We start from the raw sequence: 14959 nt of genomic DNA on the forward strand, positions 1-14959 counted from the left end.
TTTTAGATAATCCTTATGTCAGCCACCATTAACTGCAAGCAGTTTGCTGACTACTTTGCCACTCCTATTCGTGGCAAACTGAACCCAGCCTATGTGTTTGAAGTGGAAGGGGCATCCTATGCCACTGAAGATTTCTACCTGGATGACCTCCACCACCTGTCTCCGCATAGGGTAGGTAGTTGAGAGAGTAAATGGTTGCTGCTGGTACAGTTCTCTGCCTTGAAGCCAAATCTATTGTATCTGAATTTTGTGTCTGTTTTAGACTGAATCAGCACATCCAGGCGACCCATACATCACAGCAGATATGTACAGTCTTGCCATCAGTCTCATCCAGAGCTTTGATGAAATGGAGGGCAAAAATTCCAGGTAAGGCCAAAGTATTGTAACTTTTAGAACTGCTTGAACATGTAAATAGGCAAGGATTTAATTGTTTGTTAACTGAATATGCATACATGTATTTTTGTGTGAGCAGCAAGGCCAAGAAAGAGGGAGGCATGACTTTGTCAGAGAGAGGAAGTGTTTTGGTTTTCCTCCCTGGCATACATGAGATAAGCTACATGCAGGAGGCCTTGACCAAGCTGGTTCACAAAAGGTGAGCAAATGCATTTACCTGCTGAGAATTGTACACGTGATCAGAGTTGCTTAATGTAATGTCTACCATCACTGTACAGGTCATACTACAGGTTGTTTTCTGTTTCCTCAAACATACATGTGCCGCATAAGACAGATTGCCTCACTACATTTTGTTATTAAAGGATATACAAGTATGCAGTACTGTCAGTAAACTCCTTAACACAGACACACCACTGTCTACATACGACGCTGTGGGGTGCGACTACTATAATGGCAGGTTAGTGACTGTTGTTTGCTCCCAGAGGCTCGCTGCGGCTCACATAAATGTGCTCAAGCTGCAAGCAATGCGATGCATCTGCTTAGCAATACAACATTTTTTTTTTTTGGCCATTTCTCTGTGGGTAACATGTTTAGTGAAAACTACATGGATAATTACTTATTTCAGCTGCCAGGGCAGTGCTCTTTCACCACAGCTTCACGGGCTAGCCAAAGAAACAACTGTGTTCAGCAACACCAGATTGTTGTCCCTTTAGTCAACTCACAACAGGAATTCTGAACGAGGAGGGCATCTTTTGTCTAAGGGGATCCAACTGTTTGGAGATTTCACCTGCAGGACTTGGAACTGAGATAAGGTGGCTGAGATAAGGCTGATTTGTATCGTATATCTCAGTGCCTGCTGTTTTCGCCCTCTCATGATGCAAACGCGTCACTGTACATGCATATGCTTCCACGCTTTCCTGCTTCTCAACCTGATCCTCCCTAGGGTTAGCCAGCCATACCCATGAAAGGAAAGAATGCTGCAGGCCTCCCTCTGAGCACCACTAAGACGATTTAGAATAAAAGGGCTTCCTCCTTGCTGTTTCAGCATGCAGTGTGGGGTTTACTGATAAACCTGCTGGACAGCACCTTCTGGTATGTTGTTTCATGAGGGGCTTGCATCATAAGCTCACAGACTGTAGACCACTGGTTCCATTAGAAGAGTTGTCTATCAATGCCCCCTCTCTCAAACCCTTTGAGCTTAGTGAAGTAGTGGGGCTGAAGTTTCTCTTACTTGTGCTTCCTGCTCTGCCGTTTGGACTAACCCAGTCAAGCAAGTTAGGGAGTTACAGTTCAATTCAATTCAGTTTTATTTATATAGCGCCAAATCACAACAAAAGTCGCCTCAAGGCGTTTTATATTGTACAGTAGATAAAGAGAAAAACCCAACAATCATATGACCCCCTATGAGCAGCACTTTGGCGACAGTGGGAAGGAAAAACTCCCTTTTAACAGGAAGAAACCTCCAGCAGAACCAGGCTCAGGGAGGGGCGGCCATCTGCTGCGACCGGTTGGGGTGAGAGAAGGAAGACAGGATAAAAGACATGCTGTGGAAGAGAGACAGAGGTTAATAACAGATATGATTCAATGCAGAGAGGTCTGTTAACACATAGTGAGTGAGAAAGGTGACTGGAAAGGAAAAACTCAATGCATCATGGGAATCCCCAGCAGCCTACATCTATTGCAGCATAACTAAGGGAGGATTCAGGGTCACCTGGTCCAGCCCTAACCATATGCTTTAGCAAAAAGGAAAGTTTTAAGCCTAATCTTGAAAGTAGAGATGGTGTCTGTCTCCTGAATCCAAACTGGAAGCTGGTTCCACAGAAGAGGGGCCTGAAAACTGAAGGCTCTGCCTCCCATTCTACTTTTAAATACTCTAGGAACAACAAGTAGGCCTGCAGTGCGAAAGCGAAGTGCTCTAATAGGACACACCTGAAAGGTCCATCAGGGCGCATGTGACCGGCAGTGAGTGAGAGCTTGGCATCCTAAGTTTTTAAGTTTTTTTTCTTTTCGTTTCTATTGCTGGCATGTGTTTTGATAGAAGGAAGTGACAGTTTTCTTACAAAGTGACACACGCTCCACAACAGTGAGAAGTTGGGTTATCATATAGCCCGACGGGCGGATTTCTACTGTGCTGGCTTGTTTCCGATGATGAAATCTATCTCAGCCCCGCCCGTCGGGTTATCATATAGCCCGACGGGCGGGGCTGAGATAGATTTTGGTCGCCCGACCGAAGATATCGCTAGCTCCGGGACGTCGGGCTAGCGATTTTGCGAGCCCTGCCGTGAGTCAGCTGAGGATTGTTTACTCCTGCGACAAGCTGTTACAACTTAACTTACCGTATGATGGTAAGGACCTCACCTCATGTATGCCGGATTTTATACATAGACTCTCTAACAGAACAAGTGAGAAGAGGAAGAAGAAAAGAGGGAGACATGGAGGTGTAAATTTGCATCTGAGGAGGTCAGTCGGTTTACCCTGCCTTGGAAATGTTCAGTCTCTTAGGAACAAGCTGGATGAACTCCAGGGAAACGTCAGGTTCCAGAAAGACTTCAGGGACAGCTGTGTAATGGCTTTTTCCGAGACATGGCTGACAGAGCTGGACCAGGACACCGATTTTTCAATTGACGGTTTTGGAGCTCCTTTTCGCCGGGATCGGGATGCATGGGTAACAGGGAAATCCCAAGGAGGAGGAGTATGCTTGTAGCAACAAACGTTACTGTAGCGCTGTGACTGTTAGAGAGTGTATTTGTACACCAGATGTTGAACTTTTATCCGTGTCACTGCGCTCTTTTTTTTTTTATCTCCCTCGTGAGTTTCCACAACTTTTTATTACCGTAGTTTACATTCACGCGAGGGCTCACCCCGCCTCAACCTGTAGTGCAGAAGCTGCAGACGCTCTCTCCTGATGCCCCAAACTTTATAATGGGGGACTTTAACCATGTCTCTCTTAAATCAACTTTGGGCAATCTGTATCAATATGTATCCTGTCCTACCAGACGGGATAAAATGTTGGACCTTTGTTACGGATCGGTGAAGAATGCTTATAAATCCCTCCCGCCTCCTCCTCTGGGATCTTCTGACCATAACTGTGTGCATCTTCTGCCCATATATAAAACTGTCTTAAGACGAGAGAAGACAAAGACTAAGGATGTTGACATATGGTCAGAAGAATCTGTGCTTACCTTGCAGGAATGTTTTAAGTGTACAGATTGGGAAGTTTTTATTCAGTCTTGTGGAGATGATCTTGACGCTTTGGTGGACGTTACTAACTCTTATGCAGTATTTTGTAAAGATATGATTATACCCCGTAAGCGCGTTAAAGTATACGCGAACAGATCGGACTACAAACACGCACATTACCAACTCCGGAAGACGATCAAAGCAGCCAAACGTGAGTACAGGGACAGGGTGGAACAACAGTTTGACAACCCTCGGAGTATGTGGCAGGGACTAAACACGATCACAGACTTTAGAGGGAAAACCAGCACACCGCAGACCACGGCCTCTGTGTGAGGATCTAAACGTATTCTACGCTAGATTCGACACAGCGAACACCATGAGACCGGACAGTGTGCGCACCGCGGATGACGTCAGTGCGCACACTGTGTCTGAGGAGGATGTGCGGAAGTGCTTCAGGAAGGTGAACGCACGCAAAGCTACTGGTCCGGACGGGATTCCCGGCCGCGTCCTCAAGTCATGCGCGGCTCAGCTGGCTGGAGTGTTCACGCACATCTTCAACCTTTCCCTCTCTCTGTCTGTAGTCCCAGCCTGCTTCAAAACGGCCACCATCGTCCCTGTACCCAAATCCTCCACCATCTCCTCATTGAACGACTGGCGACCTGTAGCCCTGACCCCCATCGTAAGCAAATGCTTCGAGAAGCTGGTCAGGGACTTCATCTGCTCTGCACTACCCGACTCACTGGACCCTCTACAGTTCGCATACCGCCACAACAGGTCCACTGATGATGCCATAGCCCTGACACTACATACTGCCCTGTCACACCTGGAGAAGAGAGACACGTATGTGAGAATGCTGTTTGTAGATTACAGCTCAGCATTCAACACCATCGTTCCCTCGAAGCTGGACAGGAAACTGCAGGATCTAGGACTGAGCAGCTCCCTCTGCAGCTGGATCCTTAGCTTCCTGTCTGACAGACGCCAAGTGGTCAGACTGGGCAGCATCACCTCATCCCCCATCACACTGAACACTGGTGCTCCACAGGGGTGTGTACTGAGCCCTCTCCTGTACTCACTCTACACCTACGACTGCACAGCCACTAACAGCTCCAACATCATTGTGAAGTTTGCGGATGACACTACAGTGGTGGGTCTTATCACCAACGGTGATGAGACGGCTTACAGGGAGGAGGTCAGCGCCCTGACCCACTGGTGTCAAGACAACCATCTCACCCTCAACGTCGCAAAGACAAAGGAGTTGATAGTGGACTTCCGGAGGTGCAGAGAAGTACACACCCCCATCACCATCAACGGCGCTGCTGTGGAGAGAGTGAGCAGCTTCCGGTTCCTTGGCGTACACCTGGCTGAGGATCTTACGTGGTCAGTACACACAAACAAAACAGTGAAGAAGGCGCAGCAGCGCCTCTTCTTTCTCAGGAGACTGAAAAGATTCGGCATGAGCCCCCGCATCCTCAGGACCTTCTATCACTGTGCCATTGAGAGCATCCTCACTGGATGCATCACCACCTGGTACGGCAATTTGTAAAAATTAAATAGTAACACACACACACACACACACACACACACACACACACACACGTAGGAAAATATTTAGTATACACATCCAGAAATGCATACACTATTATATATTGTACATATATTTATTAGTTTCAGGTTGGCCATTCTTGTATTTTGCTCGTTTGTGTTGTTGTGTTTGCACATCTCTGTTGCTTGTGGGGCTCGCACACAAGAATTTCACTCGCATGTGCTGTGCCAGTGTGCCTGCACATGTGATGTGACAATAAAAAGTGATTTGATTTGATTTGATTTGATAACAATAAGCCATGGGTCACTAAAAGCGTCAAATCCTGTTTAAGTAAAAAGAGACAGGCCTTTAAAGAGGGGGCTGTTACTGATTTTCAGACAGCCACCAAGGAACTGAAAATCGAGATCTTGAAAGCAAAACAGAGCTACAAAAACCTTCTTGAAAGCAAATTTGCTGCAAAAAATTTTGGGTCTGCCTGGACTTGTATGAAAACCATAGCAGGGTTTCAAAATCCCCAGAGCAGTAGTCAGGTCATTTTAGATGGTTTTAATCCAGACAGAGATTTTGCAAATGCTTTAAGTATGTTTTATGCTCGTTTTAGTTCTTCTGATTTTAGCGAGGATATTTTGGAACTGAAACAGAAACTGAGAGATACTCAGCACTTTATCATTGAACTCAGCGATGTCAAAAAGGCCTTTCATACAGTTAATGTGAACAAGAGCCAGGGTCCCGATAATATTAGTGGTTGCTAGGGATGGGTATTGATAAGATTTTCACGATTCCGATTCTAGTTTTGATTCTGTTTAACGATTCGATTCTTTATCGATTCTCTTATCGATTCTTTTTAAAAAGGAGAACACTAAGGTCGATTAGCTTAGAACTTTGTTTTATATCTTCTCTTTGAACAAGATAGAAATTTAGGAGTAACATGGCCTTACAAACCCAACAGTGAGATCTTAAGAGATCCACAGCCTACGGCTCTTCAATGGGGCGTCACAGGGTCCCCAGGGAAAAAAATTGTAAATGTAAAATAATAAAATAAGCTAGCACGGGCGCCCACACAAACGCAAAGCAGGAGATGAAGCATCGCTGAATATGTTTCCAAACCAACTTCCTTCCAAGCCAAAGACTAGAAAATATGATGAAGCAAATCTTTTCTTTGGCTTCACCTGCACAAGTGCGGAGGTAGGTCTCCCTGCAGAATTGGTTTTCCCTTCATTGGGAGCAGCGCTGGGCTCTTCAAATCACAGACAAACAGTATCCCACATTCTTGATTTTTAGTTCACAAACACTTGTTGTAATGACCAACTACTAACTACTCCTGACATGTTGGAGATGTTAGCTCTTTATACAGTAAAGTTACAGCGGGATACAAATAATATCAGGCTGATCCTGCCACGATTTAATCCCCCGGTTCAAATCACGGACAAACAGTCTCCCACAGCTGTTTATGTTTTTGAACCCATTTTAAGATAAGATAAGATAAGATAACCTTTATTAGTCCCACACGTGGGAAATTTGTTTTGTCACAGCAGGAAGTGGACAGTGCAAAAGTTATGACGCAAAAATTAGAATACAATAAGAATAAATACAGTACACAACTGTACAGAATAGAATAAAATAATATACTATATACAGTAGAATAAAATAGAATAAAAATATACAATAAGATAAAAATAGAATACGAATGCTATATACAACTGAGTAAAAATACAACGATGCCAGAAAAGATTATTGCACTTAGTGTTATTGCACATGTGTGGATGTGTGTGTTTGTTCAGTTAAAGTCTTTGTTGTGGAGTCTGACAGCAGTGGGGAGGAAAGACCTGCGAAATCTCTCCGTCCCACACCGTGGGTGCCGCAGTCTCCCACTGAAGGAGCTGCTCAGTGCTGTCACAGTCTGCTGCATGGGGTGGGAGACGTTGTCCAACAGGGATGACAGCTTAGCCGCCGTTCTCCTGTCACTCACCACCTCCACTGGGTCCAGAGGGCATCCTAGAACAGAGCTGGCCCTTCGGATCACCCTGTTCAGTCTCTTCCTGTCCCCAGCAGAGATGCTGCCGCCCCAGCAGACCACACCATAAAAGATAGCAGAAGCCACCACAGAGTCATAGAAGGTCTTCAGGAGTGGGCCCTCCACCCCAAACGACCTGAGTCTCCGCAGCAGGTACAGCCTGCTCTGCCCTTTCCTGTAGAGGGCGTCTGAGTTATGAGTCCAGTCCAGTCTATTGTTCAGATGAACACCAAGGTACCTGTAGCTGTCCACAGCCTCAATGTCCATACCCTGGATGTTCAGTGGTTGCAGTGGAGAATGCTTGTGCCTGCGGAAGTCTACCACCAGCTCCTTGGTTTTACTGGCGTTGATCTGGAGGTAGTTCAGCTGGCACCAGTCCACAAAGTCTTGAGTCAGTCCTCTGTACTCCTTGTCGTCCCCATCAGTGATGAGGCCGACTATTGCAGAGTCATCAGAGAACTTCTGCAGGAAGCACTGGGTGGAATTGTGGGAGAAGTCTGCAGGGGCCCCCGTACTGCAGACGACCCTGTCCGACACACAGCCCTGAGTCCTCACATACTGTGGTCGGTCGGTGAGGTAGTCCAAAATCCAGGTAGTGAGGTGATGGTCCACTCCAGAGTTCTCCAGCTTGTCCTTCAGAACCGAGGGAAGAATAGTGTTGAAGGCACTGGAGAAATCAAAGAACATGATTCTCACAGTGCTTCCAGCGGTCTCCAGGTGAGCGAGGGATTTTGCACAGAGAGGCATTTTATTATTTTTTTTAAATGTATTGACAGCAATGTTGAATATTATTACACAGGAAAAAACAACTACACGTAAAATAATGACACCGTGACGCCTCTGCCTTTGTAAATGGAGGGACAGTAACTGCGTGTAAAACCTGAAGATAGTCAGATTAACAGTATTTTGTTTCTATCTGCCATTCTGCAATTCCTCTCATGTAAACAATAACGTGGCGCACAGCTGACATGAAAAAAGGCACATACCTTTGACTTTGCGTGACGAACTCTGTATTCCTCGTCCACACGTAAACGCAAAACAGGATTTTAAAAAATCTCAGTTTTCGGTGATTTGAAACGCTGTTTACGTGTGGACGAAACAGCTGCGTTTTCAAAAATACCCGTGTAGGTGCGGACGTAGCGTAAAAGAGTTAGTAGTTTATTTTATTACTACCTGCAGATTACTTGTATTTGCTTAATTGTTCACTAAATGTTTGAGGCGCGAACATTTTTCTGTAAAACAAAGGGGGGCCCAGCGAAAAAAGTTTGGGAACCACTGCTCTAAGGGGTAAATTTCAGCTTCTTTCCTCGGGACGAAGGTTTCTATTTCCGAGATGCAGGACAAAGCGTTATGAAAATAGCTTTGTCCCCGTTGCTGTCACTGATTTAAATAAGAACTGTTTTTGTTTTTGATTCGAAATATTAAATTACTTTATATGTGCTACAGTGAGGTTTATATCTTTATTAGGTATGTGTGTTTTTTAAGGGATGCCAAATGCTATCATTTTTCTGTAAAGCAAATTTACCTTGCCTATGGGTATAAATAAAGTTACCTTGACCTTGACCTTCTGAGCTTTGTTCAGAGGTATGTCGGTCCAGAATATTTGTGCAGCAGCAAACTAAGCTATGCCACACATGTTTGTGCATTTTCGCAGGCTGGATGCTGCACAGTCATCTCTGGCTCAGGGTTGACACAATCTGGGAGTAGGTTGTATCTCCCATAGTGAAACACAAAGTGAAGATGCACAATGAACGTGATACACAGTGGTAGAAAGTATCCAATCTCTGTAGATAGTGGGGAAGGTGCAGAAGTAGCAGATCAGTAAAGGTAAATGAGTAGTACTTTAACATTAAGTTCAAACTGAGCATGCTGCTTTTTTCAGATTGCAGGTTTATCCTCTTCACTCCTCAGTGACACTGGAGGAGCAGAACGGCGTGTTCCTCTTTCCTGTTCCTGGATACAGGAAGGTAAAAGCTGTTGATCGTAACTTTTTGCATGTGCTGTCCGTACCTGCTATACCAATTATCTTCTAATCCTCACAGGTGATCCTTTCCACCAACATTGCAGAGAGTTCAGTGACTGTTCCAGATGTCAAATATGGTGGGTTTTTTCAGTTTTAAATTTTTAAAAATTTGACTTCATCTATTGTCACTCTTCTTTCATCATTTATTTACAAGAAACTGAGAATTAAGGCATACAGATATCAATAATGTTGTAAGGAAAAAAGGAAGTTAAATAAGACAGAAAATAAGAGCAAGATACAAGAAATAATTCCCAAGTAGCAGTCCCGCCTGCACCTACTACCAGACAAAGGCCATATCAAAATTAATGGTCGTGTCGCTGCCAACATCAGAGAGAACAATACAATTAGTAAGGTAAACAACAATGAATAAATATAGAAAAACAAATAACTGCACTATGTCATCTCCTAAAATTTGACAACATGTGTTAGTTAATGTTTATTTCCATATTACATGAATTAGGTCGCTTTGTCTGTCTTGCACCTAGAGCAAAGATTTGCGTTGAATCATTTGTCCTATGGTGCTCTGGTGTAAAATAGTTGATGTAAAAAATATTCAGCTTATGTGAAAAGGTTTTTGCTCAATGTGATTTCCACTCATGACTTACAAGAGAACTGCCCACATTGTGCTCCCATGTGGTTTTAAGTGATTTGTTCTCTGAGATCTATTTATGTATTTATTTTAAGTTAATTTGTATTAGCATTTTTTTTAATGACAGTTATTGACTTCTGCCTGGTTCGCCAATTGGTGTGTGACCCGGATACCCATTACGAGTCTCTGCATCTCACCTGGGCCTCCAAAACCAGCTGCAACCAACGCAGAGGTACGACCATTTTAGACCTTTTAAGTGCTTACTATCACTTCTGCCTTTAACTCAATGTTTGTTTCCTGACAGGTCGGGCAGGTCGAGTGTCAAAGGGCTACTGTTACAGACTTGTTACCAAAGAGTTTTGGAAAAAGGAAATCCCAGACTACATGATTCCCGAGATGCTGGTAAGGGACTGTGCCAGTGACCAGTTTTTAATGCAGTTCAGACCTTACTTCTGAAAACCGATCTGTGCTCTACTATTTTCCATTTCCTCAGCTTGCTCCGCTCTCCACTGTCTTGTTGAAAGTGAAGCTGCTGGACATGGGAGATCCCCGCTCCCTCCTCTCCACAGCACTCTCACCTCCCAACCTCTCTGACATAGTTAGGACTGTGCTGCAACTCAAAGAGGTAGAGAGTGTAACTTGATGATTGTGTTCTGAGAGAGGCATTATTGTTTAGTCAAGTGCAGGCAAATGTGTAGCTGTAATGGTGATTGTTATGTATTTGGACGGGCAGCTGACCGCCAGCTCTGTCTGAGGATTAGACCTTGAGTTCTCTGAGAGGAGCTTTGCGTCAGCCAGTGTTCACATAGTTTATGTAGCATGAGAGCACAATAGGGCCATGTCGAATATTAATGATGTCGTGTGTTAGGCTAAGGGAATGAAAATGTGCATGTTATCTTTTTATTTTAGTATTTCTGATTTAATAGCATTTGTTAAGTATTTAATTTTACCTCTTGGTAAATGACTACATAGTTATTTTTGTATAACTGAGCACTGGAATCACCTTTTAAATCAAATTCATTTTTTCACCATAATGCACACTTTTTTCAGTTCAGTTCAGTTTTATCAATTCAGTTATATAGCACCAAATCACAACAGCCCCCTCAAGGCGCTTTATATTGTAAGTCAAAGACCCTACAATTAGAGCAGGGCGATATGACCAAAAATATTTATCACGATATACATTTGAAAATTTGCGGTAACGATATAACTGACGATATAATTGACACTAGACAAAGTTATATAAAAATGTAACAGTGCAAATGCAAATTCCTTGCTGACAGTTTAACCCTTTAGAGCCGGTCGGAGCGGGCACGCTCTCTTTTACGTAACTATTTTTAAATCCCGGTAGCTCTGCAACCACGTAAGCTAGCGCAATAATTTTTTTTGCATATGAAACTGGAGGAGTTGTACTTACATCTTATGCCATCAGCTTGTCCTAGGTCACGGTTTCCTTCCACATAAAGCTTTGCAAAAACTGCATAAAAAGCGCTTGCAGGAACAAAAACATAATATTCCAGTAAAACGCTTTGCTGATCCGATCAGCTGTTCGTAACACTTCCTACGTTGGAATAGACGTCAGCGCGAACTTTAGCATGTCCGCCATTACCTGCCCGAAACCGGAAGTGACGTCATTTTCGCGGAAATGTAGTCTTTTTTACCATCAGGGCCTCAGGGCCTATACTGGTCTTTTTAAAAGTTATGTTTGACTTTATGACTTTCTGTGTCGTTTCTGGGATGCTTAGGACTCATATTGCACTGCTGGAAATAGTTTATTTTGATGCATATGGTACTTTTTTGCAAATTTGCAGTATAATATTTATTTTCGTTTTTCCTGCAGTGTATAAAAATTGGTGTATTTCAAAAATAAAACTATGAAGACACTCAAAATAAATTTCCTGTGGTAGAAAAGGAAAAGGAAGAGCTGTGGATTGCACTACCGACCTTCCAAGTTGTTGACAAACTGCTTTACTTCCTAAGGGAGGATGTGTATAAAAAGAACACATGCTAGAATGAAGTAATGAAGAAAAACTCCAAAAAGCATAACATGGCTGTTTTTATTAAATGATTTATGACAACGGTCCCCAATCCCCGGGCCTCGGACCGGTACCGGTCAGTGAGTCGTTTGGTACCGGGCCGCGAGAGTTGAGGCTCAGGTGTGAAATGTATGGTTTTCAGGGTTTTTATCAGTTTTCAGCGTTATTTTGTTATCGTTTTTATCGTTAACTCGGTTTTCCTGTGTCTCTTCACGTGTGTTATGAATAAATCTTATTTTTTTCCCGTACCGGTACTAGTTTTATTTTGTTGTATTTATCCGCGACACCTTAAAGGCCGGTCCATGAAAATATTGTCGGGCATAAACCGGTCCGTGGCGCAAAAAAAGTTGGGGACTGCTGATTTATGATTAAAAGATTTGTGTGTATGTTTGTGTGTGTGTGTGTGTGTGTGTGTGTGTGTGTGTGTGTGTATGTATGTATGTATATAGATAGATAGATAGAGAGATATATGTGTATGTACAGGGAGTGCAGAATTATTAGGCAACGTCCTTTCCTTCGGCAAAATGGGTCAAAAGAAGGACTTGACAGGCTCAGAAAAGTCAAAAATAGTGAGATATCTTGCAGAGGGATGCAGCAGTCTCAAAATTGCAAAGCTTCTGAACAATCAAGCGTTTCATTCAAGATACCCAACAGGGTCGCAAGAAGCGTGTGGAAAAACCAAGGCGCAAAATAACTGCCCATGAACTGAGAAAAGTCAAGCGTGCAGCTGCCAAGATGCCACTTGCCACCAGTTTGGCCATATTTCAGAGCTGCAACATCACTGGAGTCCCCAAAAGCACAAGGTGTGCAATACTCAGAGACATGGCCAAGGTAAGAAAGGCTGAAAGACGACCACCACTGAACAAGACACACAAGCTGAAACGTCAAGACTGGGCCAAGAAATATCTCAAGACTGGTTTTTCTAAGGTTTTATGGACTGATGAAATGAGAGTGAGTCTTGATGGGCCAGATGGATGGGCCCGTGGCTGGATTGGTAAAGGGCAGAGAGCTCCAGTCCGACTCAGACGCCAGCAAGGTGGAGGTGGAGTACTGGTTTGGGCTGGTATCATCAAAGATGAGCTTGTGGGGCCTTTTCGGGTTGAGGATGGAGTCAAGCTCAACTCCCAGTCCTACTGCCAGTTTCTGGAAGACACCTTCTTCAAGCAGTGGTACAGGAAGAAGTCTGCATCCTTCAAGAAAAACATGATTTTCATGCAGGACAATGCTCCATCACACGCGTCCAAGTACTCCACAGCGTGGCTGGCAAGAAAGGGTATAAAAGAAGAAAAACTAATGACATGGCCTCCTTGTTCACCTGATCTGAACCCCATTGAGAACCTGTGGTCCATCATCAAATGTGAGATTTACATGGAGGGAAAACAGTACACCTCTCTGAACAGTGTCTGGGAGGCTGTGGTTGCTGCTGCACGCAATGTTGATGGTGAACAGATCAAAACACTGACAGAATCCATGGATGGCAGGCTTTTGAGTGTCCTTGCAAAGAAAGGTTGGTGGTGTTGGTCAGAGGGCCCGGTGGCGCCTTTGTCCGGCAGCCTCGCCTCTGTCAGTGCGCCCCAGGGCAGCTGTGGCTACAATGTAGCTTGCCATCGTCAGTGTGTGAATGTGTGTGTGAATGGGTGAATGACTGAATGTAGTGTGAAGCGCTTTGGGGTCCTATGGACTAGAAAAGCGCTATACAAATGCAGGCCATTTACCATTTACCATTTTAGAAAGGTGGCTATATTGGTCGCTGATTTGTTTTTGTTTTGTTTTTGAATGTCAGAAATGTATATTTGTGAATGTGGAGATGTTATATTGGTTTCACTGGTAAAAATAAATAATTGAAATGGGTATATATTTGTTTTTTGTTAAGTTGCCTAATAATTATGCACAGTAATAGTCACCTGCACACACAGATATCCCCCTAAAATAGCTAAAACTAAAAACAAACTAAAAACTACTTCCAGAAACATTCAGCTTTGATATTAATGAGTTTTTTGGGTTCATTGAGAACATGGTTGTTGTTCAATAATAAAATTATTCCTCAAAAATACAACTTGCCTAATAATTCTGCACTCCCTGTATGTATATACTAGGGGTGCAACGATACACAAAATTCACGGTTCGCTTCGATACTTTGGTGTCACGTTTCAATATTTTTTCGATTAAAAAAAATGTTCATGCCTTTTTAATTTATCATTTATTAAAATTATAAATATATATTTTAACTCAAACGTACAGTTTTTAAATGTAATGTTGCTGAAACAACAAAGGGATAAAATAATAAATCTATCTGATTGAGAAATCCCTCATCTTTGGAAAAGAGAGTTTGTTACAGAGAAATGGCTCTTTCCAAAATAAAAGCTATACTATACGCTTCTTCTGGGCTATATTCTCAGCAGCATATTAAACATATCAAGTCCCATAAGGAGAATCATGTGCTAACGGCTGTCTAAATGACTCGGGTAAAGTTTGTAGCATGCGTGCTTGTTGTTTTTGTCTGCTTCCACTTGTCTTTGCACTAGGATGATGTCGGTGTAAATGTGCAGTCATATTAATTTTGTTCCCACTAGTGCTGTCAGCGTTAATCTGAAATGACGTTAACGCCACAACACGGCAAATCTCCGTTAACGTGCTACCACGGATCGCCCAGTGCGTGGGGCCAGACGGCGTCAACACGTTAACGAGCTAACTGTGCTAACGCAGTAGTTCCCACCCATGTAATTGAGCATTGCGTGACACATCCAACATACTGTTTTACTTTTGTCCATGACGCGCTTACCTTCAGGGTCATACGTCACATGAAGACCAAAATAGTTCCAAACGCCAGATCTGAATGAGGGTGGGGGAGGTTCAATTTGCCATGTTGCAACCAGAGCTTAGCTTCTGTCTTGCTAACTTGCGCTGCGCTCAGTGGATCTGTGCTAGACAGTGCAGCCAAGCGGAGTAGTCGAACGCAGATTCACTGAGCTCTCAACACAGACAGCATCGTCAGAAGGAAAGTTGATAAAATAAATTAAAAATGTTGTATTGTTCGATACATATGCGTACCGAACCGGAAGCACTGTATCGAACGGTTCAATATCGATACGAGTATCGTTGCACCCCTAGTGTGTGTGTGTGTGTGTGTGTGTGTGTGTGTGTGTGTGTATACGCATATGTTAAAGCTAAAATGTTATGA

At 43.5% G+C, this 14959-nt stretch overlaps 1 protein-coding gene across 2 annotated transcripts in view; it reads left to right on the forward strand.

Moving 5' to 3' along the window:
• Positions 1-14959, forward strand: part of tdrd9 (tudor domain containing 9) — a 39637-nt gene that overhangs the window by 11396 nt on the left and 13282 nt on the right. For both annotated transcript variants that reach the window (XM_082516574.1, XM_082516573.1), the window contains 8 exons: positions 7-171; positions 263-366; positions 473-592; positions 9013-9097; positions 9173-9230; positions 9870-9974; positions 10047-10144; positions 10236-10367. In XM_082516574.1, coding sequence (XP_082372700.1) covers positions 7-171; positions 263-366; positions 473-592; positions 9013-9097; positions 9173-9230; positions 9870-9974; positions 10047-10144; positions 10236-10367 — 867 coding nt within the window. The remainder of the gene's footprint in view (positions 1-6; positions 172-262; positions 367-472; positions 593-9012; positions 9098-9172; positions 9231-9869; positions 9975-10046; positions 10145-10235; positions 10368-14959) is intronic.

Source organism: Aulonocara stuartgranti, assembly GCF_965226115.1.
Source record: "Aulonocara stuartgranti genome assembly, chromosome: 19".
NCBI lineage: Eukaryota > Metazoa > Chordata > Actinopteri > Cichliformes > Cichlidae > Aulonocara > Aulonocara stuartgranti.